The following is a 24,189-nucleotide window of genomic DNA, read 5'->3' on the forward strand; positions in this document are numbered from 1 at the left end:
TAGTTTGCCAGGAGACGTGATAGACTCTGAAGTCAATTGGAAGAAGGTCCTATGGTCTGGTGAAACCAAAATTTAACTTTTTGACCATCACACTAAACACTGCACATCATCAAAAACACACCATCCCTACCATGAAGCAGGGTGGTAGCTGCACCATGCTGTGGGGATGCTTCACTGCAGCAGGCCCTGGAAGGCTTGTGAAGGTCGAGGGTAAAATTAATGCAGCGAAATACAGGGAAATCCTGGAGGAAAACCTGATGCAGTCTGCAAGAGAACTGTGACTTGGGAGATTTGTTTTCCAGTAAGACAATGAGCCCAAACATAAAGCCAAAGCTACATAGGAATGGCTTAAGTTAATGTCCTGGAGTGGCCAAGTCAGAGCCCAGGACTCAATCCAATTGAGAATTTGTGTCTGGACTTGGAAAAAGGCTATTCATTCACAATCCCTGGGCAATCTGACAGAGCATAAGCAGTTTTGTAAAGAAGAATGGGATAAATTGCAGTGTGCAAAGCTGATAGAAACCTATCCACACAAACTCAAGGCTGTAATTGCTGCCAAAGGTACATCTTTTAAATAGAGTTGAAGGGGGCGAGTAATTATGCAATAAATTATTTTGTGTTTAATAATTCTAATAAATTTAGACCAATTTGTAGAAATTTGCTTTCAATTTGTCATGAAAGTTTTTTTTTTCTGTTGATTAGTGTCCAAAAAGCCAAATTAAATCCATTGTGATATAATGTTGTAAAACAATAAAACATAAAAACTTCTAAGCAGGGTGAATACTTTTTATAGGCACTGTATAAACCACCCTCAAATCTCTGGATTAGATACCAGCCTGTAACCTACTTCCAGGGATCTGTTACTCTAATTTATAAACCAACCCCAAACCCCTGGATTAGATCTCAGCCTGTAACCCAGGGATGTTATTTTACATGTATGTAACTCCCCCCACCCCACTCTCCAAACCTCTGGAATCTGTTATTCTATATATAAATCTCCGAACCCCTGGATTAGATCCCAGCTTGCAACTCAAAATCTATTGTTCTATTTATCACCCCGCACCCCTGGATCAAATCCGATCTTGCAGCTCATTCAAGGCAGCCCGTGACCCCAGTGCCCACTCACCTTCACGTACTCATTCTCCTGGATGTTGGTCCCTTTCACTCTCAGCATGCATGCCTGGACGTCAAAGTCGATATTCTCCACACAGATGGTGAGGGTCGTGCGGATGCGATTACTGCCTACGCTGCCCGTCGCCGATTCTGTCTGCACCTTCCTGGGGGAGGGGGGGGATTTAACGAGACCGTGCTGGTCAGTCACAGGCTTCAGTTCTGCCCTCTTGACCCACAGCTGACCCAGAGGACTGGAGAGTCGGTGGCATCAGTCCCATCTTTCACCCCACCTCTCTCTCTCTCTCTCTCTTCCCATCTTCCTAGAAGATTATGATGGGACAGTGCGGAAGGAGCTCCCTACTGAATCCATATACAAATCTCTTGAAGATGTTTTCAATTGTGGGGAGGAGGAAAGTGCACAGTTAATGCTGTACTGTTCTGCAGTGTCCCGGAGAGTTGGCTTAGAGGGAGAACTTATCTAGTTAAATATCCATGGAAGACATTAGGGACAGGATCATAAAACACAGGAGCAGAATTAGACCATTTGGCCTGTCGAGTCTGCTCCCCCATTCAATAATGACTGATTTTTTTCACAACCCATTCTTCTACCTGCTTCCCATAATGCCTAACCCTCACCCCACCACCTTTACGAGTCAAAAACCCATCGACCACCGCCTTAAATACAACCAGTGACTCGGAGTCCCCCAACCCTTTGTGGCAACAAATTCCACAGATGTACCACCCTCTGGCTGAAGTAGTTCACCCTCATCTCCGTTCTAAATGGATGCCCCTCTATTCTGAGGCTGTGCCCTCGGATCCCAGACTCTCCTTCTGATGGAGACGTCCACTCTATCCAGGCCTTTCACTCTCTGGGAGGTTTCAGAAGGATTCCCCCTCCCCTTATCCTTCTGAATTCTGTAACATTTGTCAAACACTCCTCATACATTAACTCTTTCATCCCTGGGATCATTCATGTGAAGCTCCTCTGGACTCTCTCCAGAGTCATCCTTCCTTGGGCTGACAATATTCCAAATACGGCCTGACCTTGTGAAGAGTGAACGTGAAACACAGAACAGTGCAGGATTATAAAGCTGTGTCGACCTTTAAGCCAATTTCAAACCCAATCCAATGTTTCCCTACCACGTAGCCCTCCATTTTACTTTCATCCATGTGCCTGTTTTCTGGTAAGATGGTGCTGCGTCTGGACCCCATCAGCGAGTTGCTCACTGGCGAAGAAACTGAAGGAGCTGCACTTGGTGCGGATAGTGTTGCCGCCGGCTACAGAGAGACATCGGAGCTGATGTGCGAAGGCAGTGTGCGTCCTAACAGCAGGTGATCATCTTAATCGCTGTTCTTGTGATCGCACGACCCTGTTGGACATTGGTAATGTGGAATGCTGCAAGTCCAATTCACAGCAGGGAAGCTGCGTGGCCTCGGTTGTGGTGAGGACGAGATCTCAAGACACGGTGTCACCTGTTCGCACCCGCCAGGAGAGGGGAGTCTGTGTCGGTGCCGGCAGAGCTGTGGCACAGCGTCCAAGCTGGCATCAGTGCAGCCCTCCAGTGTACGCTCGGCAGAAAACAACCCGTATTGTGTTCAGCTGCAGACTGCTGCAACGTTCATGGACTCAGGGACTTGGACTGTATTTTTACTGCTGTCTTCTATGTGCTATATGTGCATTGTGCTGTGAATGACCGTTGGTATTGTGTTTTACACTTTGGCCCTGGAGTAACCCTGCTTCATTTAGTTGGCTGTTTCATGGGTATTCCTGTATGGTTAAAAGACAATTATACTTGAATTTGAGTCTCTTAAATGTTCCTAATGTATCCGCCTCTACCACCGTCCCTGGGAGCACATTCCACACCCTCAACACTCTCTGTGTAAAAACGAAACACACCTCCTTATACTTTCTTCCAGTCACCTTAAAGTTATGCCCTGTCCCTGACAGCCTGGGAAAAGGGCTCTGGCCTTCTGCTTGATCTATGATTCTTATCATCCTATACACCTCCATCAATTCCGGCGGAGTTATGCCCACCTCCTCAGCACACCCTCCCCTCGCTCCCGGACGCTTTGCGCACCTGATGGTGGAAGCCCTCAAGCTGTCGTTCACGCCGAGGAGATTGTAGGTGTGCCACATGTCCTCGGCTTCCTCTGGCATCAAAGTCACCTGGCTAAGGGAGAGTCAATGGGGGTGGGGGGGAGGGGAAGAAATCGGCTGTTACTGTCACATGTACTGAGGTACAGTTCAGGGCATCAACAGCTCAGAGGATCTATCCTGGCCCGAGCGCAGCGATGGAATCACGAAGAAGGCACGCTGGTGGCCATTACTCATTAGGAGTTTGAGCAGATTCTGGAGCTCAGCAAATGGGTGGTTGGAGGCATTCCAACTGGCTGCACATCCACCTCTGCTGCAGAGGATTGAAGACTCAGCCAGATCCATCACCAGCACAAACATTCCCACCTTCAAGCAGTACCCGAGGAGGGATCCATTATCAAGGACTGTCACCATCTGGGACATGCTCTCTTCTCACTACTACCATCGTGGTGGAGGTAGAGCAGCCTGGAGACACACACTCATTGTTTGAGGAACAGTCTTTGTTGGTTTGTAGCTCTTCATTGATTCCATTGCTCTACTCTGAATGCCTGCATGAAAGCGAATTGCAGGGCAGTATATGGTGACACATACACACCCTGATAATACGTTTAGTTTGAACTTTTGAGCTTCCTCCCCTCCGCCATCAGGTTTCTGAATGGTCCATAACGACGGAGCAAAAGCCAGCGGGATGTACTTTCAGGCTTTCGTATCTCCTGCCCAGTGGGAGGGGGGAGAAGAGAGAATATCTGGAGTGGGTGGGATCTTTGATTGTGCTGGCTGCTTAACTGGGGGGGGGGGGGGGGGCTGGATTTTATGATGTGCTGACTTGTCTCCCCAAGTCTCTGAGCTGTTGGCATACCAAGCATACCCTGACAGGATGCTTTCTGCATTGAAAAAAAATTGGTGAGGGCTGATAGCAAAAATTCCAAATTTCTTTAGCCTCCTCAGGAGATGGAGGCATTGGTGTGCTTTTTTTTGGTTGTGGCATCAATGTGGTTGGATCTGGAGAGATTGTTGGTGATGTTTACTCAGGAACTTGAAGCTCCCTACGCTCTCAGCTTCAGCACCGTTGATGGGGACAACAGCAAGAAAAGGTGCATCACCCCCCCCCCCCCGCTAGGGTCAAGAGGGAGGGAGCAGATAGTTTTGGGGGGGAGTGAGGGGGCAGAGAAATCAGTGGGGAGAGCCCGGCAAAAATCAGAAGGGACAGGGTCAAAATGCAGACAAGACTGGGAAAGAGGAAAGCTGAGCAAGGAAACCTGGAAGTGGGACAGTGGGATTTGGAAAGTAGGGCATGTGAAAACTACGAAATCCAGGAGACAGGAGAGGGAAAGCCAGGGGGCGCGGGGGTTAAACATGAAAACCGGAAATGGGGCAACAGAAAACGTAGGAAAACCGGAAGCAGGATAGGTAAACCAGAAGCGGTGTAGGAAAATTAGGGGGAAAAGGAAGTGGGGCGAGTAGAACCCAGGAAACCGGAGGTGGGGCACAAGGGATCCCCGGGAAAACCTAAAGAGGGGGCAGGGAACCAGGCAGGGATCTTCCAGCCGGTGGAGACTGTCGCGGAACGCCACTCAGGGGAAATTACACCACTCCGGACCAAGTGCGGGGGTCGCTAGACCGATACAACCACCCCCCCCCCCCCACAAGCCCCATCCCGTTGCTCGGTAACCGCCGCGCCTCACCCCGAGTTGTCCCGCTCGATCATCTTGCTGAGGAGCTTCATGGTGGACCTCCGGCTCCCGGACACTCGGCCCGGCACGCACCGCGGCCACGCCTCACGTCACAGATACTGGCAACTCCACATTCGGCCGCTACCATCTTTAGTACTGGCCACACCGGGACAGGGACATGTAAATTCGGAGTGGGGTAAAAGGGTGCGAGAGGGTTTGGGTTTTGCTGGTATTGCTGTTGCTGCTTATATTTAAAGCGGAGATTAATATGTTAGTGAGGGTAGGAGTATGCGATTAGGAAGGATCGAATGGGAGAACAGGTTCGATGGGCCGAATGAGCTCATTCTGCTCAAGCCTCAGATTACGTTTTTTATGTATTAACGCAACACATTTTGCTGTATGTTCCTACGCACATAAGACGTAGGAGCAGAATTAGGCCATTTGGCCCATCGAGTCTGCTCCACCATTTAATGGTGGACTGTACTTCCTTAGAAGGTTGGCGTCATTCAATGTCTGTAGTGAGATGCTGAAGATGTTCTATAGGTCAGTTGTGGAGAGCGCCCTCTTCTTTGTGGTGGCGCGTTGGGGAGGAAGCATTAAGAAGAGGGACGCCTCACGTCTTAATAAGCTGGTAAGGAAGGCGGGCTCTGTCGTGGGCAAAGTGCTGGAGAGTTTAACATCGGTAGCTGAGCGAAGGGCGCTGAGTAGGCTACGGTCAATTATGGAAAACTCTGAACATCCTCTACATAGCACCATCCAGAGACAGAGAAGCAGTTTCAGCGACAGGTTACTATCGATGCAATGCTCCTCAGACAGGATGAAGAGGTCAATACTCCCCAATGCCATTAGGCTTTACAATTCAACCGCCAGGACTTAAGAACTTTTTAAAAGCTATTATTAATGCTTTTTGAGATAGTGATTTAGATGCATATCATATTTTTTACTGAGTTAAGTATTGTATGTAATTAGTTTTGCTACAACAAGTGTATGGGACATTGGGAAAAAAAAAGTTGAATTTCCCCATGGGGATGAATAAAGTATCTATCTATCTATCTATCTAATCACGGCTGATCCTGTTTCCTTCTCCCCGTAACATTTGATGCGATATCCAATCAAAAACCTATCAATTTCCGCCTTAAATACACCCAACGACCTGGCCTCCACGGCTGCCTGTGGTAATAAATTCACCACCCTCTGGCTAAAGAAATTTCTCCGCGTCTGTTTTGAATGGACGCCCCTCAACCCAGAGCCTGTGCCGCCTTGTCCTCAGCTCCCCCCTCCACCATAGTATGACAAATAAATCTGAATCTGGGGTGAGGGAAGGGGTAGGTAGAGGGGGGGAATGGGTGGATGCTTGAGGGGAGGAGGGAGGGACGGTACCGATTTGTCGGGTTGGAAGTGAGGAGGAGAGGTGTTGAGGTTGTGGGAGGAGGGGCAGGTGTAGAGGGAGCCAGGAAGAGGAGTTGAACTAGCAGAGCTAGTTTCCTCGTTCACCCTCTGCCGAGTTTTGGTTTCCCTGCTGACGACCCGTCCTCAGCAGCCAGACCCGGAGGGGGCGCAGAAAAGCTTCACCAGGAGCAGAATCAGGCCATTTGGCCCATCGAGTCTGCTCCACCATTCAATCCTGACTGATCTTCCTGGATTAGAGGGCAGGTAGTGGACAGTTGTTACCTTGTTGCTTCTCTCCCCTCCCATTGTGCAGAAGGTACAAATATCTGAAAGCAAGGCCCACTGGGCTCAGAGACACCTCTCCTCTCGCTGTTGCAATCAGGAAGAAGGCACAGGAGCCTCAAGACACAAACCACCTGGTTCAGGAACAGTTATTAGTCTTGAACCACAGGAGCTAACTTCACTGAGCTGTTCCCATAACGTATGGACTCACTTTCAAGGACCCTCATCTCATGTTCTCAATACTTATTCCTTATTTACTACAATTGTTATTACTGTATTACTTTTTGTATTTGAAGTTTCCAGTCTTTGGCACATTGATTGTCCGTCCTGTTGGGGGCGCTCTTTCATTGACTCTTGTATTTCTTGTCATTGTGATAAAATTATTTTGAACTTTGACCTTTCTACCCCACGGTTACAAGACTATTGAACAGTTCCCTAGTATGCTAAGTACTAGGTGGGAAGAGTGTCTCCCTTTGTGATGGGTGTTACTGCTCGCTGAGAGACTCCCTCTGTAACAGGGGGTCGCTGATGGGGAAGCAACCCCCTCGGTGACAGGGGACCCAGATGGGGCATGTGACTCCCTCTGTTATGAGAGAGAGAGAGAGAGACCGCCCCGTAACAGGGGAAATGGGGTCTCCGATTGGGGAAGAGATTCCCTCTGTAATAAGTGCAAAGGGAGAGACTCTCTCTGTAATGGGGGAGAATCTCCTGTAACAGAGGTTAGGGGGGAAGAGACTCCCTGTAACAGGGTAATGGGGAGAGACCCCCACTACAGGATCTCCCTCAGTGATGGGAAACGGGGTAGCAACTTCTTTTACAAAAGTGGTGTCGGCTCCCCCTGTACCAGGGTTAATGGGGCTGAGACTCCTTCTGTCACAGGTCCCCAAAAGAAGAGTCTCCCTCTTTAGCAAGGGGAGAATATTAGATCTCCCTTTCTCACCCTTTCTCTCTCTCTCTCTACCCCTCCACTCTCTCGAGGGCTGGCTCTCTGGGGAGATCTTCGAGGTGGCGATGGTTGGGTTTTCACCTCGTGAGGGAGTGTAGTGAGGGGGGTGGCACAGGCCGTGTTGAAATCCTGTGGCGCTGGATGAGGTCACTGATTTCATGTGACGGGGACACAGTATAAGTGTGAATGAGCTCTCCTACCCCACACTGGGGCCGAACTAACGAGCATCGCTCGCTTATCTCCCAGTGCACTCTGTAAACACACACAGCTTGCCAAAATAGATTAGAGGCTGATTCACTACTTTGCCTGTTTCCTTCCATCTGCTTTCCTTGTTTACTCCCCTCTGCTCCCTTTTTTCCTACAGAACTGTAACAGTTTATTTACATCACATATACATGTTCAATATTTACAAGACAGTTATGCTCAGATTAAAATATGGCTACTCTATTCCCTTGTGCTCTTTCTGCCTTCTCTCACCTGCCTCTTTTCCCTCCATCCTCCCTCTGCGTCTTTCCCCCACTTTACCCTCCCTGTCTTTCTCATTCTCCCATTCTCCTTCACCCAGTTTCCCCTCTCCCTGTTTCTGGTTCTCTTTTTTTTTTTGTTTAACTCTAACCCCGCTCTCTCCCTCTCCTCTTGCCCTCCCCTTCCTTCTCTCTCCCTCCATCTCTCCCCACCCTCTCTTTCTATCCATTCCTGCTCCCTCTCCCCATCCCAGCCCAATCTCTCTCCCATTCCACCCCATTCCTTTCTCTTCTATCCCCTTCCCTCTCTCCCCATACCCTTCCCTCTCTCCCCATCCCCTCTCCATCTATTCATTCCTGTCTGTCCTCCACTCACCATCTCTTCCTCTGCCCTATTCCTCTCCCTTCTCCCTCTCTCCCCTCCCTTTCCCTCTGCCCACACATTGCCCTCTTCATCCTTTTCATTTATCTTACTTTCTCTCCCTCCCTCTCTTCCCCATCTTCCCTTTCCCTCTCTAGCTCCCTTCCCTTCTCCACCCTTCCTCCCTGACCTCTGAACTCTCCCCTCCTATTTCCACCTTTTCTCCCTTTATTCCCTTCCCTACCCCTTTTTCCCCTACCCTCCCATTGCTACCGTCACCTTCTTTCCTCTTCCCCCTCCCTCTCCTGTTCTCTCTGCCCCTGAGCTGGTTGGACCAGAGTCCCCTGGATCAGCCCCCCCCCCCCCCCCACGAGCCCATTCCTCCCTCCTGCTGCTCAGCTCTTATCAGTGAGCCCATCAGTGCGGTGCACAAACACCAGGGTGTTTCCCTGGCTCAGTCACGGCATAGTAATTAGTGTCCTCCTGGGACACCCGCCCACACCTCCCTCCCTCCACAGTTCTCACTCGTCCACTCTGCCACCTCTCTCTGTCACTCCCCCCAACGGCCTCCCTCCCTCCACAGTTCTCTCTCTCCCACTCTAACATCTCCCCTCTCCCTCTCTGTCCTTCCTCATCTCTCACTTCTACCCCCTCCCTCCCTCTCTCTCTCCAGTTCTCTCTCCACAATCTCCCCCTTCTCCCTACCCCCTCTCTCTCCTCCCTCTCTCCCATCCTCTCTGTCTCTCCCTATTTCTCTCCCTCCCCCCTTTTGCTATTTCTCTTCTACATCCCTCTCTCCTCTCCCCATCTCTCTCACTCTTACCTCTCCCTCCCTTCACATTTCTCCAATCTCTCCCCTTCCTCTCCCTTTCAACCACTCATTCCCCCATTTCTCTCCCACCCCCTCCCTCTCGCCCTTTCACTGTGTTGTCTCTCCCACCACCCTACCCCTCCCTCCTTACTCCCTCATTCTCAGCCTCTCAATCTCAGTCCTTCCTCCCCTTCCCTCACCCCTCCTTTCCCTCCCCCCTTTCTCCCACCTGCCTTCTTGCCCTTGTGGTGGTGAGAGGGACAGGAAGGGGTGGAAGAGTGGGAGGCAAGAAGGGCAGGGCGGTATCAGGGGCACACAGGGGTACAGTAGAATCTGGAGTGGTAGGTACAGGAGGAGAGGGAGGGAAGGGTGAGGAAAATGAGAGGGTGAGAGAGAAGAGGGGATTGTGATATCGAGAGAAACAGGAAGGGTGGGGCAAGGGAAAGAGGGTAGGGCATCACAGATACCACTGTCTCGTCTCCTGAGATTGGGACAGCCCGTCCTTCAGTTACTGGTCCAATCAAAGGCAGTCACTCCCTCCCTCCTGGCCCGCCCCCTTGCCCTGCCCCGCTTCAATCTGCTGGGGACCAGCTCCACAAGGAGACCTGCTCTATAGCCCTGCCTTTCGGACCCCGTACGAGGCTCCAGGGGGACGAGAAGAACAGAGAGATCACGAAGACCGAAGACAGGACCGGACTTCCCTGAGGCACTAACAGTACCTAGGTAGGTGCACCTCTGCGTCTGACTCCGGGAGTGTGTGACGGGGCAAAGTGGTGGGAACTTTGCTCTGAGTTTGACCGCAGGAGTTGCGACAGGGCAATGTGAAGGAAGCTTCACTCTGTGTCTGACCACAAAGTTGTGGAGTGAGGCTCGCTATGTATCTGACCATGGGACTGTGTGACAGGATGGTGTTGAGGAAGCTTCACTCTGTGTCTGACCCCAGGAGTGTGTGACAGGACAGTGTGGATGGGACTTCACTTTGACCACCACCTGCTTTTCTTGAAAATTATTAACCTAACCTCTAAATTTGCTGAACTCTTTCATTCAATAAAGTGGGAAAGGATGGGACTTGTTTTTCAGGGCATCAGCAGTCTCCAAAATACTCTCCAAACTTTTGTCTGCTTAACTTTTAGTTAACTTTCTGATGTGGGAGAGACGCAGGATGACTTGTGCCAGTGAGTAGTCCTAACAGGAAGGCAATTAGGGGCGATTTCATGATTTTATCAGCTGTTGTAAGTCCTGAATCCATTAGAATATGACGAAGTATATCAACACTTGCATCTTTGCTAATTAGTCCCGAAAGTGAGTTCCTGTTTGCTGATGAGGGACGTCTTTTTCATATCCCAGGAATTTCTGGAATTAATTGCAGTACGGATGAAGGGGGGGGGTAGTTGCGATTTAGTTGGGAGAGGGGAGGGGATTCTTGTCGGGAGCAGTGGTGCAGTGGGGCGCTCCTGCTCCCCCATGGCTGTCCCTCCTCTAATCCAGCTCTTCCCTCCCTTGGGTCTCGGACGGGAATGACTGATTCAGAGGAAGGATGCCACAGTGTGTTGGTAAATGAGTGTCCTGTCAGAGTGTGCACAATTAACCTTATCTCTCTCTGTCTCTCCCCCCTCCCCCCATTCTCCTTTCCTCCTTCCCCACCCCTTCTTCTCTCCAACCCCCTTGTTCCCCTTCTCTTCTTCCTGTCCAACATCTTTCCTACCTCTTCTCCACCTGTCTCCCTTCCTCACCCTTTCCCTCCCTCATCCCCACTTTGTTCTCTATCTATGCTCTTCGCATTCTCCTTCCACTCAACCTCCACTTTCTCCCCATCTCCTCCACCCCCTCTCTCCTTGTTCTCCACCTCTCTCTCCTTCATTCCCTTCCCTCTTCCCCTGCCCCTCCTCCCCAATCCCCCTCTCATTTCCTCCCCTCCTTCTCCATCTCCCTCCCGTTCCTCATCCCCCAATCCCCCTCTCATTTCCTCCCCTCCTTTTCCCTCTCCCTCCCGTTCCTCATCCCCAATCCCCCTCTCATTTCCTCCCCTCCTTTTCCCTCTCCCTCCCATTCCTCATCCCCCAAACCCCCTCTCACTTCCTCCCCTCCTTTTCCCTCTCCCTCCCCTTCCTCATCCCCAACCCCCTCTCATTTCCTCCCCTCCTTCTCCCTCTCCCTCCCGTTCATCCCCAATCCCCCCTCATTTCCTCTCCTCCTTCTCCCTCTCCCTCCCGTTCATCCCCAATCCCCCTCTCATTTCCTCCCCTTCTCCTCCCTCTCGATCCTCATCCCCCAATCACCCCTCATATCCTCCCCTCCTCCTCCCTCTCGATCCTCATCCCCCAATCCCCCCTCATTTCCTCCCCTCCTTCTCCCTCTCCCTCCCGTTCCTCATCCCCAACCCCCCTCTCCCTCCCGTTCCTCCTCCCACCAGCCGGATGCCGCCCCCACCGCCGGCCGCTTTCCAGGTGGTGGTTCTGCTGCTGGGCCTGTTGGGCGAGCTGGGGGTGCTGGCCTGCTGCGGCCTGCCACTGTGGCGGCGCACCGTGGCCTCAGGCCGGGGCCTGCTGCCGCGTCAGCGGTCGGTGGAGGGGCTCTGGGTCAGCTGCGTGCTGCCGGCCCCTGGCAAGGCCACCTGCCGCCAGATGTGGATAGCGCACGGCGGCGAAATCCCGCTCGACGTCTTCGCCTCCCGCCTGCTCACCCTGGCCAGCCTGCTGCTCGGCCTGCTCGCCCTGAGCCTGCACTGCCTGGGCTCGGGCTGCCTCCGCTGGGGCCCGGCGCCCATTCACCGGCCTCGGCTGCTGGCGGTGACCGCCTTCCTCCAGCTGGTGGCTGCCCTGGCCATGCTGCTGGCCGTCTCCTGGCCCGCCTTCCTGCTGGCCACCGACTACCAGCACCCGCTGCTCTTCGAGCAGTTGGAGGTGTCGATCGGGCCCTGCATCTTTCTGGGCTGGGCGGCCGGCGGCCTGCTGCTGCTGAGCGGGATGCTGCTTGGCTGCTGGGGCTGCCGGGCCGGCGGGTCGGCCGCGGGAGCGAGCGGGAAGGGAGGCAAGTGGAGTGACGACGGGGGCAGTAACTTCCTCTGAAGGAGGGGAGAGGGAAGGGGTGGTAATCATCGGAGGGGACGGGGTTGGAGTGAGGTGGAGGAAGGGCAATAATCATCTGAGGGAGGGGGTTGGGGTGTGTGTAGGGAGGGAGAGGGAGGGAGCACGGACAGGGTAATAAATTAATCTGAGGGGGCAGAGGGAGGGAGCGCCGAATACCTCCGGCTTCGACTTTGCGTTATAACAATAAATAAATCAGCATTAACCCAGTACATCCACCATCTCAGCTGCCTTCTCTACTCACCCCTGGCATGAAGGAGAGGGACGGTGTAGGGTAGGGGAGGAGGGAAAGAGGGTGTAGGGAACGGGTGAGGAATGGAAGTGGAGGATGTAGGGGTGGAGGGCAATGAGAGGTGTTGGGGACAGGAAGGGGAGGGAAAGAGAAGGTGTAGGGGAGGAGGGAAGGGTGTAGGGGTGTGATTGTAGGGAAGGGAAGTGTGTAGTGGAGGGGGCATGTAGTGGTTCAGGGGAGGAGGGAAGGGGAGTGTGTAGTGGAAGAGAGGGTGTAGGTGGAAGTGGGGGGAACGGGAAGGGGTGGGGTGGGGGAGGAGAGAGGGGTTGGAGAGGAGATCAAATGGACGGAATGGGTTGGTAGGCTGGAAAAGCCTTGTCTTGAAATGGGGATCCTCTCCCAAGGGGAAGCAATCCACCCTGGGAAATGGGATCCCTGCTCCTCGCGTCCAACCCCAGCCTCACCCCCACCCCTCACCCCTCCCACGCTCACTTCAAACAACGGGTGAACTGTGGCCGATCTAGCTTTGTGGGTGATTCTCAGCTGGGGGAGTAGGGATGGGAGCTGGCAGCCCAGGACAGACACAGAAACGATGCAACGTAGACACTATCACAGACACGATGGGCCGGAAGGCTTGTTCCCCGGCCGTGGACTCACTAGTCTCTTTACTACTCCGTGGAGACCAGATTTTCGCTCAGACTCCGGCGGGAGGGTACCAGGAGCAGCAGAATCCGCCAAAATGTATCTCGGGGAAATGCCTCGCCCTTTGGTCTCGGGGACGGGTCAAAATCCCAGAACGGGGAGTGAGGTGGGAAGCGTGGAGGTTGAGGGATGTGGGGGAGGAAGGGGACAGAGGGGAGGGGAGAAGCGGCAAGGTGCGTCAGGGCGTTCGGGGTTAAAATTGGCTACACGGCTTCTGTGGAGTTGGGGTGAAATCATGCTGGGCCCGTGAGGGGCAGGAGAGGGGGGAGAATTTACGGGGGGGGGAGGAGGTAAGGGGGAAGGGCGAGGGGAAAGGTGATGTATTTTAGCGGATTCTGAGGAGATGCGACTTGACTCAGGGTGGTGACAGACTGGTAGGGGCTGCCAGCGGAGACGGTAGTTGTTCCAGCGGGATAACCGGACCACAACGAGATAGAATGTGAGATCTGGGTCTGATAGCAGCGGGGTGGAAGCTCTTGAGTCTGGTGGGACATGCTTTCGGGCTGAGAGAAGAGAGAATGCCCGAGGGAGGATGGGGAGAGAGACGCTTACTCACTTGAGGAGAAGTGACCGAGAGAAAGCGACGGGACGGTGCAGAGGGAATTTCCCTCTGCGTCTGACCTTAGGAATGTGTGATGGGATGGTGTTGAGGGAGCGTTTCTCCCCCCGGGGCGGAGGGGGGGGGGAAGAAACACATTTATTTCCATCCTCGCTCAGCCTTGGGGCCAGTAGAAAAGTCCCGCGCATCGTGATCCCCGTCCTCAGCGCTCATTCCACCAGCCCGCGGTCCTCAGCGAGAACCCCAACTTCGCGGCCACCTCGTCGGCCGCTGTCCATCAGGGGTCGCCGATGGCCTCCGCGCCGTACCCGAGCGTGACGGGCCGGGCATTTCAGGCCGCGGTGGAATGACAGCGATCGGGAAAAGGTCGTCACCCGAGCAAACGGGAGCAACTGGCCGTGCCTGGACCCGCGATGGTGGCGGTCTCGCCGGAGGGAGACGCGGAATTGGAACACGCAGCGAGGGTGGAACGAGCACATGACAAGGAAGCAATTTTAAAAATCAATGAAAATAAACTTTATTCAATAAAAATGATTTACAAAAATAAACTGCATTTTTTTTCATTCTTACGTAGAGATAATGCTTTCTATGACATCTTTTCTTAAACTCTAATGGGATTGTTGACAACTCCGCGGTGGTACACCACCATAATAATTGAGGGGCTTCCTAATCCAACGTGCAAACCCATCCCACCACCTCTCCAGCGGAGAAGAACCCTAGACTGTGGTCCTTCCCCACCGGGCCCTTGCGGTGGCTGCACAGAGTCTGAGTGCGTCCCTCAGCACGTACTCCTGCAGCCGAGAATGTGCCAGTCGGCAGCATTCCCTCACGGACATCTCCGTGTGCTGGTAGACCATCACGTTTCGGGCCGACCAAAGAGCGTCTTTCACCGAGTTGATGATCTGCCGGCAGCACCGGATGTTGGTCTCGGTGTGCGTCCCCGGGAACAGCCCGTAGATCAGACAGTCCTCTGTCACGCAGCTGCTGGGGATGAACCTCGACACTGCCCCTTCCATCCTCCTCCACACCTTCTCCGCGAACTCACAGTGTGCAAATAGGTGGGTCACCGACTCCTCCTCACTGCAGTCCTCCCGTGGGCAGAGGGGTGTGGAGACGACGTTCCGGGTGTACAGGAGGGATCGGACTGGGAGGGCCCCTCACACCGCCAGCCAGGCGAGGTCTTGGTGCCTGTTGGTGAGGTCTGGCGATGAGGCATTTTGCCAGATGAACTGGACGGTCTGCTCAGGGAACCACCCCACTGTGTCCATCACGTCCTTCTCCTGCAGTGCCTGCAGGACCTTACGTGCTGACCACTGCCTGATGGGCCTGTGGTCAAAGGCGTTGACCTGAAAGAACTTCTCTACGAAGGACATGTATGGCGGCAATGACCAGCTGACAGGGGTGTTGCATGGGAAAGGGGCCAGACCCATCCTTCGTAGCCAGGGCGACAGGTAGAACCTGGGCACGTAGTGGTACTTGGTGCCCACGTACCTGGGATCCACACACAACCTGATGCAGCCACACATGAAGCTGGCCATCAGGGTGAGGGCGACATTGGGGACGTTTTTGCCCCCGTTGTCCAGGGACTTGGGCATGGTGGCCTGTCTGACCCGCTCCATCTTGGATCCCCAGACGAATCTGAAGACGGCTCGGGTGATTTCCGAGCTGAAGGAGCGGGGGACTGGCCACACCTGCACCAAGTACAGCGGCCCTGAGAGCACCTCACACCTGATGACCAGGTTCTTGCCCGCTATCGATAGGGAGCGCCCTCCCCACAGCCCCAGTTTCTGTTTCACCTTGGCAGTCCGCTCCCGCCAGTTCTTGTTGCACGCATCGGCCCCTCCGAACCAGATCCCCAACACCCTCAGGTGATCAGCCCTGATGGTGAAGGTGACGCTGGATCGGTCGGGCCAGTTGCCGAAGAGCATGGCTTCGTGCGGTTGACCCTGGCCCCCGATGCCTGCTCGAACTGTTCGCAGATGCCGATCAGCCTGCGAACTGACCTCGGATCAGAGCAGAAGACGGCGACGTCGTCCAAGTACAGGGAGGTTTTGACGTGTCCCTCCGCTGCCTGGCAGAGTCTACCCTCCTATGCCCCCATCCTTCCTGATGGCTTCGGCAAAGGGTTCTATGCAGCACACGAACAAGACAGGGGAGAGAGGGCAGCCCTGCCTGACTCCAGACCTGATGGGGAAACTGTCTATTCCCCACCCATTGACCTGGACTGCGCTACAGATGTCTGTGTAGAGCAGTTTGATCCAATTCCGGATTCCCTCCCCAAATCCTATTTTGGAGAGTACATCCGCCAGGTACGTGTGTGATATCCTGTCGAAGGCTTTCTCCTGGTCCAAACTGACCAGGCAGGCGTCCACCCCCCTGTCCTGCACGTAGGCGATGGTGTCCCTCAGCAGCGCGAGGCTGTCTGAGATCTTCCTGCCCGGTACAGCACAGGTTTGGTCCGGATGGATCACCTGCTCCAGAGTAGACTTGACCCTGTTGGCGATAGCCTTGGACAGGATCGTGTAGTCCACATTCAGGAGTGAGATGGGCCTCCAATTTCTAATGTCTTCCTTCTCCCCCTTCTGCTTGTGGATGAGGGTGATGATGCCCTTCCTCATGGATTCAGACATGCTGCCTGCCAGGAGCGTAGCGTTGTACATTTCCAGCAGGTCGGGGCCCATCCGGTTCCACAGAGCCGAATACAACTCGACCGGTAAGCCGTCACTTCCGGGAGTCTTAGAAACATAGAAAACCTACAGCATAATACAGGCCCTTCGGCCCGCAAAGCTGTCCCAAACATGTCCTTACCTTAGAACTACCTAGGCTTACCCATAGCCCTCTATTTTTCTAAGCTCCATGTATCCATCCAGGAGTCTCTTAAAAGACCCTATCGTTTCCGCCTCTACCACCGCCGCCGGCAGCCCATTCCACGCAATGACCACTCTGCTTAAAATACTTACCCGACATCTCCTCTGTACCTACTTCCAAGCACCATAAAACTGTGCCCTCTCGTGTTAGCCATTTCAGCCCTGGGAAAAAGCCTCTGACTAGCCACACCATCAATGCCTCTCATTATCTTGTACACCTCTATCAGGTCACCTCTCATCCTCCATCACTCCAAGGAGAAAAGGCCGAGTTCACTCAACCTATTCTCATAAGGCATGCTCCCCAATCCAGGCAATGTCCTTGTAAATCTCCTCTGCACCCTTTCTATGGCTTCCACATCCTTCCTGTAGTGAGGCGAATTGAGCACAGTTCTCCAAGCGGGGTCTTTCCAGGGTCCTATATAGCTGCAACATTACCTCTCGGCTTTTAAACTCAGTCCCATTATTGATGAAGGTCAATACACCGTATGCCTTCTTAACCAGAGTCAACCTGCGTAGCAGCTTTGAGTGTCTTATGGACTCTGACCCCAAGATCCCTCTGATCCTCCACACTGCCAAGAGTCTTGCCATTAATGCTATATTTTGCCATCATATTTGACCTCCCAAAATGACCTACCACCTCACACTTTCCTGGGTTGAACTCCATCTGTCACTTCTCAGCCCAGTTTTGCAACCTATCGATGTCCCGCTGTAACCTCTGACAACCCTCCACACTATCCACAACACCTCCAACCTTTGTGTCATCAGCAAACTTACTAACCCATCCCTCCACTTCTTCATCCAGGTCATTTGTAAAATCACAAAGAGCAGGGGTCCATGAACAGATCGCTGAGACACACCAGTGGTCACCGACCTCCATGCATAATATGACGGGTCTACAACTACTCTTTGCCTTCGGTGGGCAAGATTCCGGTTTTATGTCCATGACCGAGTTCCGGAATCTCGTTTCTCTTCGTGGCCACAGTCTTGGTAAAATGCTGCAGTGTGTGTGGGCTCGGGTACTGAACATGTCCCCAGGTGTGGCGATGCTGGTGGTGGGCCTGCGGGGAGGTTAGCCCCGACTCCTGTTCCAATCACTGGTTGACCCGCTACCTTCCGCCTCCCTGAGCTGGGGGGAGGTGGGGAGGGGGGGGCGCCGGACGCAGGTCTGCTCCCGGTTATTCCGGAGGGGGATGGGGAGGGATGACCACTCACGTTCTGCTGCCAGTCTCCTGGAGCTGAGCGCGGATGGCCTCTGTGGAACTCCCGGTTTCTCGGGTCTGGTTTTGTTTGGGTGCGGTGCGGATCCCAGTCTCCCGGAGCTGAGCGCGGATGGCCTCTGTGCTGCTACTAGTCTCCGGGACCGAATTGCTTCCCCGTCCATAATCGCCTGTTGGCTCCTTTTAACTTTTTCCCTCCCCGGTCCGCCCGCGGCGCCGGTTTCTCGGGCTTGCTTCACCCTCGGATGAGGGAAGGTCGCTGGCGTTTGTCTGCTGCCCTGCCCTCTTCTTTCTGTTCCTTATGCCCATGGTGATGGTGTCTTCCGGGACTTCTTCCTCTTGTCCCCTCCCCCCGGTGGAGGGACCTGGGGTATTCAGCTGAGGGGTGCGAGTTTGAGGTAGTCGGACTTTCCTCAGTCACAACTTCTCTTTCTGCCATAACCGTTGTTCCCCAGTGGTCAGTCAGGCCAAGACGGGACTCCCGACGCTCTCTCAAACCGCTCAGTCTCAGTGCCGTCCCGACATAAAAACCACATCCCACCATAGCCGGGGGGAACAAACCTCTCTCCACCCCCCCAATCTCTTCCTCCAGGTGACGCTCGGAACGAATCCCGGAATCAAACTGTCTTCCAGCAGCCGGTTATTAGAGCGCCAGTGCCCGGGTCCCACCCGGGAGTACTGGGGCAGCGAACTCCACCCACACGAAGAGATGGTCCGAGCACGACACCTCCGCATGGAGGATGCCTGTACGGGGGAGATGTACGCCCGAGGGATGTAGAGACGATCAAAGCAAGACCCCCCCCCCCCACCCCCGAACCTTCTGGAGAAGGCGCTGGAGTCGGGGTGAAGATTCCGCCAAGTGTCCACTAGCTCCTTTAACTTCTTTACTGACGCTGGGGCGCACCGGAGACGAGAGCGGTCCTCCACTCTGGGGGTACAGTTGATGCCTCCCTCGAGGATGTCGAGCAGAGTGGACACCTGAGGGAATTGGCGGGTCCGCGACACCGCGGCTCGGGGCATGCACATCGGGGGTGGGGGGAGCAGCGGTACCCCACCCACCCAGGCGCCCGGCCGGGGGGAGCCTACGGCCGGGAACGATATCCGACATTTCCGGCTGGAAGGTCGGGGCCAACAAGGTCGCCACCCCCACGAGAGATGGAACTGAAGTGGCTCACGTCGTCGGTCCCTGCCGCTCCAGGAGCAAAGTGGGAACCCACCGCCTGTCTCCCATCCCCAACGACTGAAGGAGTATTAAATCGGCGGCGAGAGACTCGGCGGCCATTCACATTGAGAATAGCCACAGTGAGTACGCTGGGCGTCTGCACCGTTACCCTCCCCGGCGAGAGCGATGCCGCCCTCTACCCCCAGCAAGAGCGCTCCGGACTCGGGTGGTGCCAACGCCACCTTGTGCCCTGCTGTCGCTGGAAGGATTGAGGCTGCTTCCCGCCAGGTCATCCGGGAAGGTTTGAAGCTGTCGCCTATCATTCCCAGAAACAGCATTCCTTTCCCCCCTTGCCCTTCCGTCTGAGCAAGACGGGCAAAGATTTCACCCAACTCGGCGTGCTCAGTGTAGGGAGGCCGGAGGTGAGAACAAATCTCTGATCTCCTCCACGGGTATCAGCGGGGACTTCTGGGGGGGGGGGGGGTGAGGATATCCATTGACTCACTATCAAATGAGTCTCCCTCCAGCCCCTCGCTACAACTAGAGCCCCCCATCTTCCTCCAGGTGTGTATCAGCACACCTCACTCACCCCAGCCAACTCCAGCCTCACCTCAGCCCTACCCCTAGGAGGGGTCATCCCCGGGAATCCCTTGTGAAACAAGGGTTGGTGGGGTCAGCGTGGTGAGTACACCCCTCACCTCAAGGACCGGGCCCAAAGTGGTCCCTGACAACTCCGGTTCTGGTGAGTCCACCAGGAGCTGGATCCCGAGAGTGAGAGGGGACGGTCACTGCCGTGCCATCTTTACTCAATGTACTTGCCTCTAAGGAGACTCTAACTAAGTTCCAGGCAGTCTCATTGCCAGATCAGGGGCAACACCACCTTCCAGTACACACCCCACCCACCACAGGGGTCGAGGGAGTTCGGGTTTGGATCTGCCCGTCACGTCTATGCTCTCTCCCCTACTGGGAGAAGAGCTCCATCTCCTCAGGCCGGACGAGCATGCCGGTACAGGGACCGCCGATGCAGCCGCACCCTCCGCTTCCGTCCGCGCACTTCCCTCCGCCCCCTGCTGAATCTCATTGCAACCGGACACGGGGTTGGGCGTCAGCTCTGCATTTCCGGGGGCCGTCTTCCTTTGGACTTCTTATTCACCTTCCTCTCCCGTCCTTTGCCGCACCCTCGCTACACATAGCCTCAGGTTCCCCCGCTTGGAGCAGGGGACGGGGCAGAAGCAGGGACAGGGGGCAGAAGCAGGTACAGGGGTAGGAGCTGCTATGTATGGGATCTATTTCTGTTAGGGCCACTCCCCCAGTTTGCACGTGCAGATTGTTTCTCTCTTTCTCTTTCTCCCCCATTCTCCCTCTCTCTCTCTCCCTCCCTCTTACTGGCTCTCTCTCCCTCCCCCCTCTCTTTCTTCCCCCTCTCTCCCCTCCCTCTTACTCTCTCTCCCACCTTCTCCCCCACTCTCTCCCTCTCTCTTTCTCTCCCCCCCTCTCTCTCCCCTCCCTCTCTCTCCCCCTCCCTCTCTCTCCCACCTTCTCCCCTCTCTCTCCCCCTCCCTCTTACTCTCTCTTCCCCCTCTCTCTCCCCCTCCCTCTCTCCCCTCTCTCTCCCCCTCCCTCTTACTCTCTCTTCCCCCTCTCTCTCCCCCCTCCCTCTCTCCCCCTCTCTCCCCTCCCTCTCTCTCCCCCTCCCTCTCTCCCCCTCTCTCCCCTCCCTCTTACTCTCTCTCCCCCCCTCTCTCCCCCTCCCTCTTACTCCCTCTCTCCCCCTCTCTCTCCCTTCCCCCCTCCCTCTCTCCCCCTCTCTCTCCCCCTCCCTCTCCCCTCTCTCTCTCCCCTCCCTCTCTCTCTCTCTCCCCCCTCTCTCTCCCCCTCTCTCCCTTCCCCCCTCTCTCTCCCCCTCCCTCTCCCCTCTCTCTCTCCCCCTCTCTCTCTCTCCCCCTCTCTCTCCCCCTCTCTCTCTCCCCCTCTCTCTCTCCCCCTCTCTCTCCCTTCCCCCCTCTCTCCCCCTCTCTCTTTCTCACCGGTTAAAGCCATCTCCGGGGTTCATGTTTTTATTTAATTGACACGTCGTTGTGCAGAGTGTGCAAGACTGACAAAAAGCGCAACTGACTGATAATTCTCAAACACAAAAATAAGCAAATGCATAAAGTTACCGAATGTAAACCAGAATCAGACAACACAGAGTCTGACAACGGTGACCTGTCACGCCTAGAACTGAAGCAGATCACAAAATCATTTGGATCGCAATAGATGTGGCTGGAATAAAACTGAAAATGGAGCTGGATACAGGGTCAGCTTTGTCTATAATTCCAGATGCTGACTACGACAGATGGTTTTCTAAGAAACAATTTGAGAAGACCTCAGTGATGCTAAAGACTTAACACGGGTGAAAAGCTCTCTCCCAAAGGCAAACGGAAAGTGAATGTGACGTATGGAGGCCAAACACAGCAACTAGACCTTTATGTATGGAAACGTGGAGGGCTAGCACTTTCTGGAGGCGAATGGTTGAGAAAAATCCAGCTAGACTGGCACTCAGTCAGAGCTGTCAGTGTGGCATCGACAGGCAACGGCAGCCCAAATGGTAGCACTAACCAGAGACTGTCACGGCTGCTTGATGCTAATGAGAAGGTGTTTGAGAAGGAGATTGGTAAACTCGAAGGCATGGAGGCCAGAACTGAACTGGATGAAACAGCAACACCAAAAGCTTGTCCAGTACCTTACGCACTACATCATAAAATGGATGCTGAACTGCAGAGCTTGAAGGCATCTGGAATTCTCTCCGAGGTAGAGTGGAGCGATTGCCCTAGTGATCAAGAAAGAGAAGGCCAGAGCCGTTCGCACATGGGGGGATTTCAAGGTGAGCATCAGCTTGGTGCTGCGTATCATGCCGTAACCCCCTGCCACGAATCATAGACATTTTGCACCTTTGGCAGGCAGGGGGAGGTTTTCAAATATTGACTTGTCACAAACCTATCTGCAAATGGAGATTGAGGAGTCAAGCAGTAAGTTCCTCACAATCAACACTCACGCCCTCTGTGTTGAGAGCATCCTGAGCAGCTGCATCACTGCCTGGTTTGGAAATTGCACCGACTAGTGCAGAATGCAACTACACACAGATCGACTGAGACGTCCTTAGTCTAGCACGGGGAATAAAGAAGTTCCATCACTTCCTCTACGGACAAAAGTTTACGCTAGTGACAGATCACCAGCCCCTGGGAATTTCAATCCCAGGAAGGGAATTCCAGTGATGACTGCTACCCAGTCACAACGTTGGGCACTGTTCCTAGGAGCCTTGGAAAATCTGCATATTGCACACTCAGGTATAGTCAAGATGAAGAGTCTCGCCTGGAGCTATGTGTGATGGTCGGGAATCGATAAACAGATTGAAAACTCGGCCAAAAACTGTTCAGGATGACAAAAGGTTCTAAGTGCACCCCCTCAGGCACTGATACACCCCTGGGAGTGACCATCGTCACCAAGGCTGTCCGAAACAAGAAACGCATTGAATGATCACTACTAAAATATGAGCAGCAGTGTCCGCTGATAAAGTCCGGGAGCGAGTTGTGTTCCTGGGTGGAAAAGTTTGTAGCTTCCTGAAGTTTGCAGATCTGCGGTGTCAGCAGATCCTGTCGGTGTGGCCTCCATTACGTTCTGGGATCCTCTGGAGCATGTTGCAGACAGTCCAGACCAGCCTGTGCTGCTGAAGCAGCCCAGAGGAAGAGGAACCTTCTGTTGCTGGTGCAGCAGAAAAATGCCCAGCACTCGACAGTCCCTTTAGGCACGGAGCCAGAAATTCCAACGCCAGGAAAGGCTCCGCCAGTGTTGAAGAACAACCAGGCCGCGAAGGGTCGAGACATCTCAAACACTCTGGCACCCACCCTGACTGAGAAACGTGATACGGGATGTTGGCAGGGGAAAATAGTGCCTCTCTTGCTTATGGAACGAAACAGCTTCTTGGTGAGATGCCAGTGGCCGCAGCTAGAAGATACACAGTTATCAGATGCAGTCCAAGCAGGTGGACTAAGACAGCCACTCACTCAGAGGTTCAGGAGACTCTCTGTACCTCCTGCAAACTTTAAACAACAAATTTCCTCCATTTATTCCCGCTCAATCAGAACAGCTCCACCTTGTGGCTGAACCCGGGAGTGTGTGACATATCGGTACGGAGGGAGCTCCACCTTGTGGCTGAACCCGGGAGTGTGTGACATATCGGTACGGAGGGAGCTCCACCTTGTGGCTGAACCTGGGAGTGTGTGATACAAACTACACACACAAAATGCTGGTGGAACACAGCCGGTAGGCAGCATCTATAAGGAGAAGCACTGTCGACGTTTCGGGCCGAGACCCTTCGTCAGGACTTCTCCTTCTAGATACTGCCTGGCCTGCTGTGTTCCACCAGCATTTTGTGTGTGTTGTTTGAATTTCCAGCATCTGCAGATTTCCTGGTGTGTGATACAATAGTGTGGAGGGAGCCCCACCTTGTGGCTGAACCTGGGAGTGTGTGATGATTTGAAATTGGTTTGTTTTTACCTACGATGCAGTGAAAAGACTGACCTGCCTACAGACAGATCAAACGATTACACAGTGCATTCAGGTAGTACAAGGTAAAACAATATCAGAATGCAGAATAAAATGTAACAGCTACAGAGAAAGGCAGAGCAGGCAGAGAATAATGAGGGGCAAGACCATAACAAGGTAGATTGTGAGGTCTAGAGTCCGTCCTATCATGCCGAAGTTCAAAGTAAATTATCGTACACAGTGCTTCCTTGAGATTCATTTTCTTGCAGGGTTTTACAAGAAAATAAAGAAATACAATAGAATTTATGGGAAAAACTATACAAACAACCAATGTGCAAAAGAAGACAAACTGTGCAAATAAAAAAGTAATATTGAGAGCATGAGCTGTAAAGGGCCTTTGAAAGTGAGTCTGAAACGTGGGATTAACACAAGTAAAGAAAAAGATTTGGGGGAAAAAGATAAATTGAAGTAAATAAGTATACAGGAATTGGGTAAGTATGTTTATGGATAGGAGCAAACATGAACGTGTTAGGATACCAACACCTACGGTGGAATTTACATAGGGCTACACACATTATTTTGGACAAGAAAGAAATGGACGAGAAGAGATACATGGAAATTATGATTCGACCACCATTATTACTATTCTTTTCACAACTTATTATTTAGTTTAATAGTATGGAATTACAATTGCACATAAATATCT

At 53.4% G+C, this 24,189-nt stretch overlaps 2 protein-coding genes across 2 annotated transcripts in view; one reads left to right on the forward strand and one right to left on the reverse strand.

Annotated features, from left to right (window-relative positions):
- The window catches only part of pelo (pelota mRNA surveillance and ribosome rescue factor), a 32,587-nt gene extending 27,607 nt beyond the window's left edge, over window positions 1–4,980 (reverse strand). The window contains exons 1-3 of the mRNA XM_073034130.1: window positions 4,894–4,980; window positions 3,192–3,284; window positions 1,127–1,277 (exon numbers count right to left, since the gene is read on the reverse strand). Coding sequence (XP_072890231.1) covers window positions 1,127–1,277; window positions 3,192–3,284; window positions 4,894–4,934 — 285 coding nt within the window. The 5' untranslated portion in view covers window positions 4,935–4,980. The remainder of the gene's footprint in view (window positions 1–1,126; window positions 1,278–3,191; window positions 3,285–4,893) is intronic.
- A 3,974-nt stretch (window positions 4,981–8,954) lies between these two features.
- On the forward strand, window positions 8,955–12,208 carry cldni (claudin i). The gene is made up of 2 exons (XM_073033461.1): window positions 8,955–9,857; window positions 11,548–12,208. The coding sequence occupies exon 2, from the start codon at window positions 11,552–11,554 to the stop codon at window positions 12,200–12,202; it is 651 nt and encodes a 216-aa protein (XP_072889562.1). The 5' UTR covers window positions 8,955–9,857; window positions 11,548–11,551; the 3' UTR covers window positions 12,203–12,208.
- Window positions 12,209–24,189: the final 11,981 nt, after the last annotated feature.

This window comes from Hemitrygon akajei, chromosome 31, assembly GCF_048418815.1.
Source record: "Hemitrygon akajei chromosome 31, sHemAka1.3, whole genome shotgun sequence".
Taxonomy (NCBI): Eukaryota; Metazoa; Chordata; class Chondrichthyes; order Myliobatiformes; family Dasyatidae; genus Hemitrygon; species Hemitrygon akajei.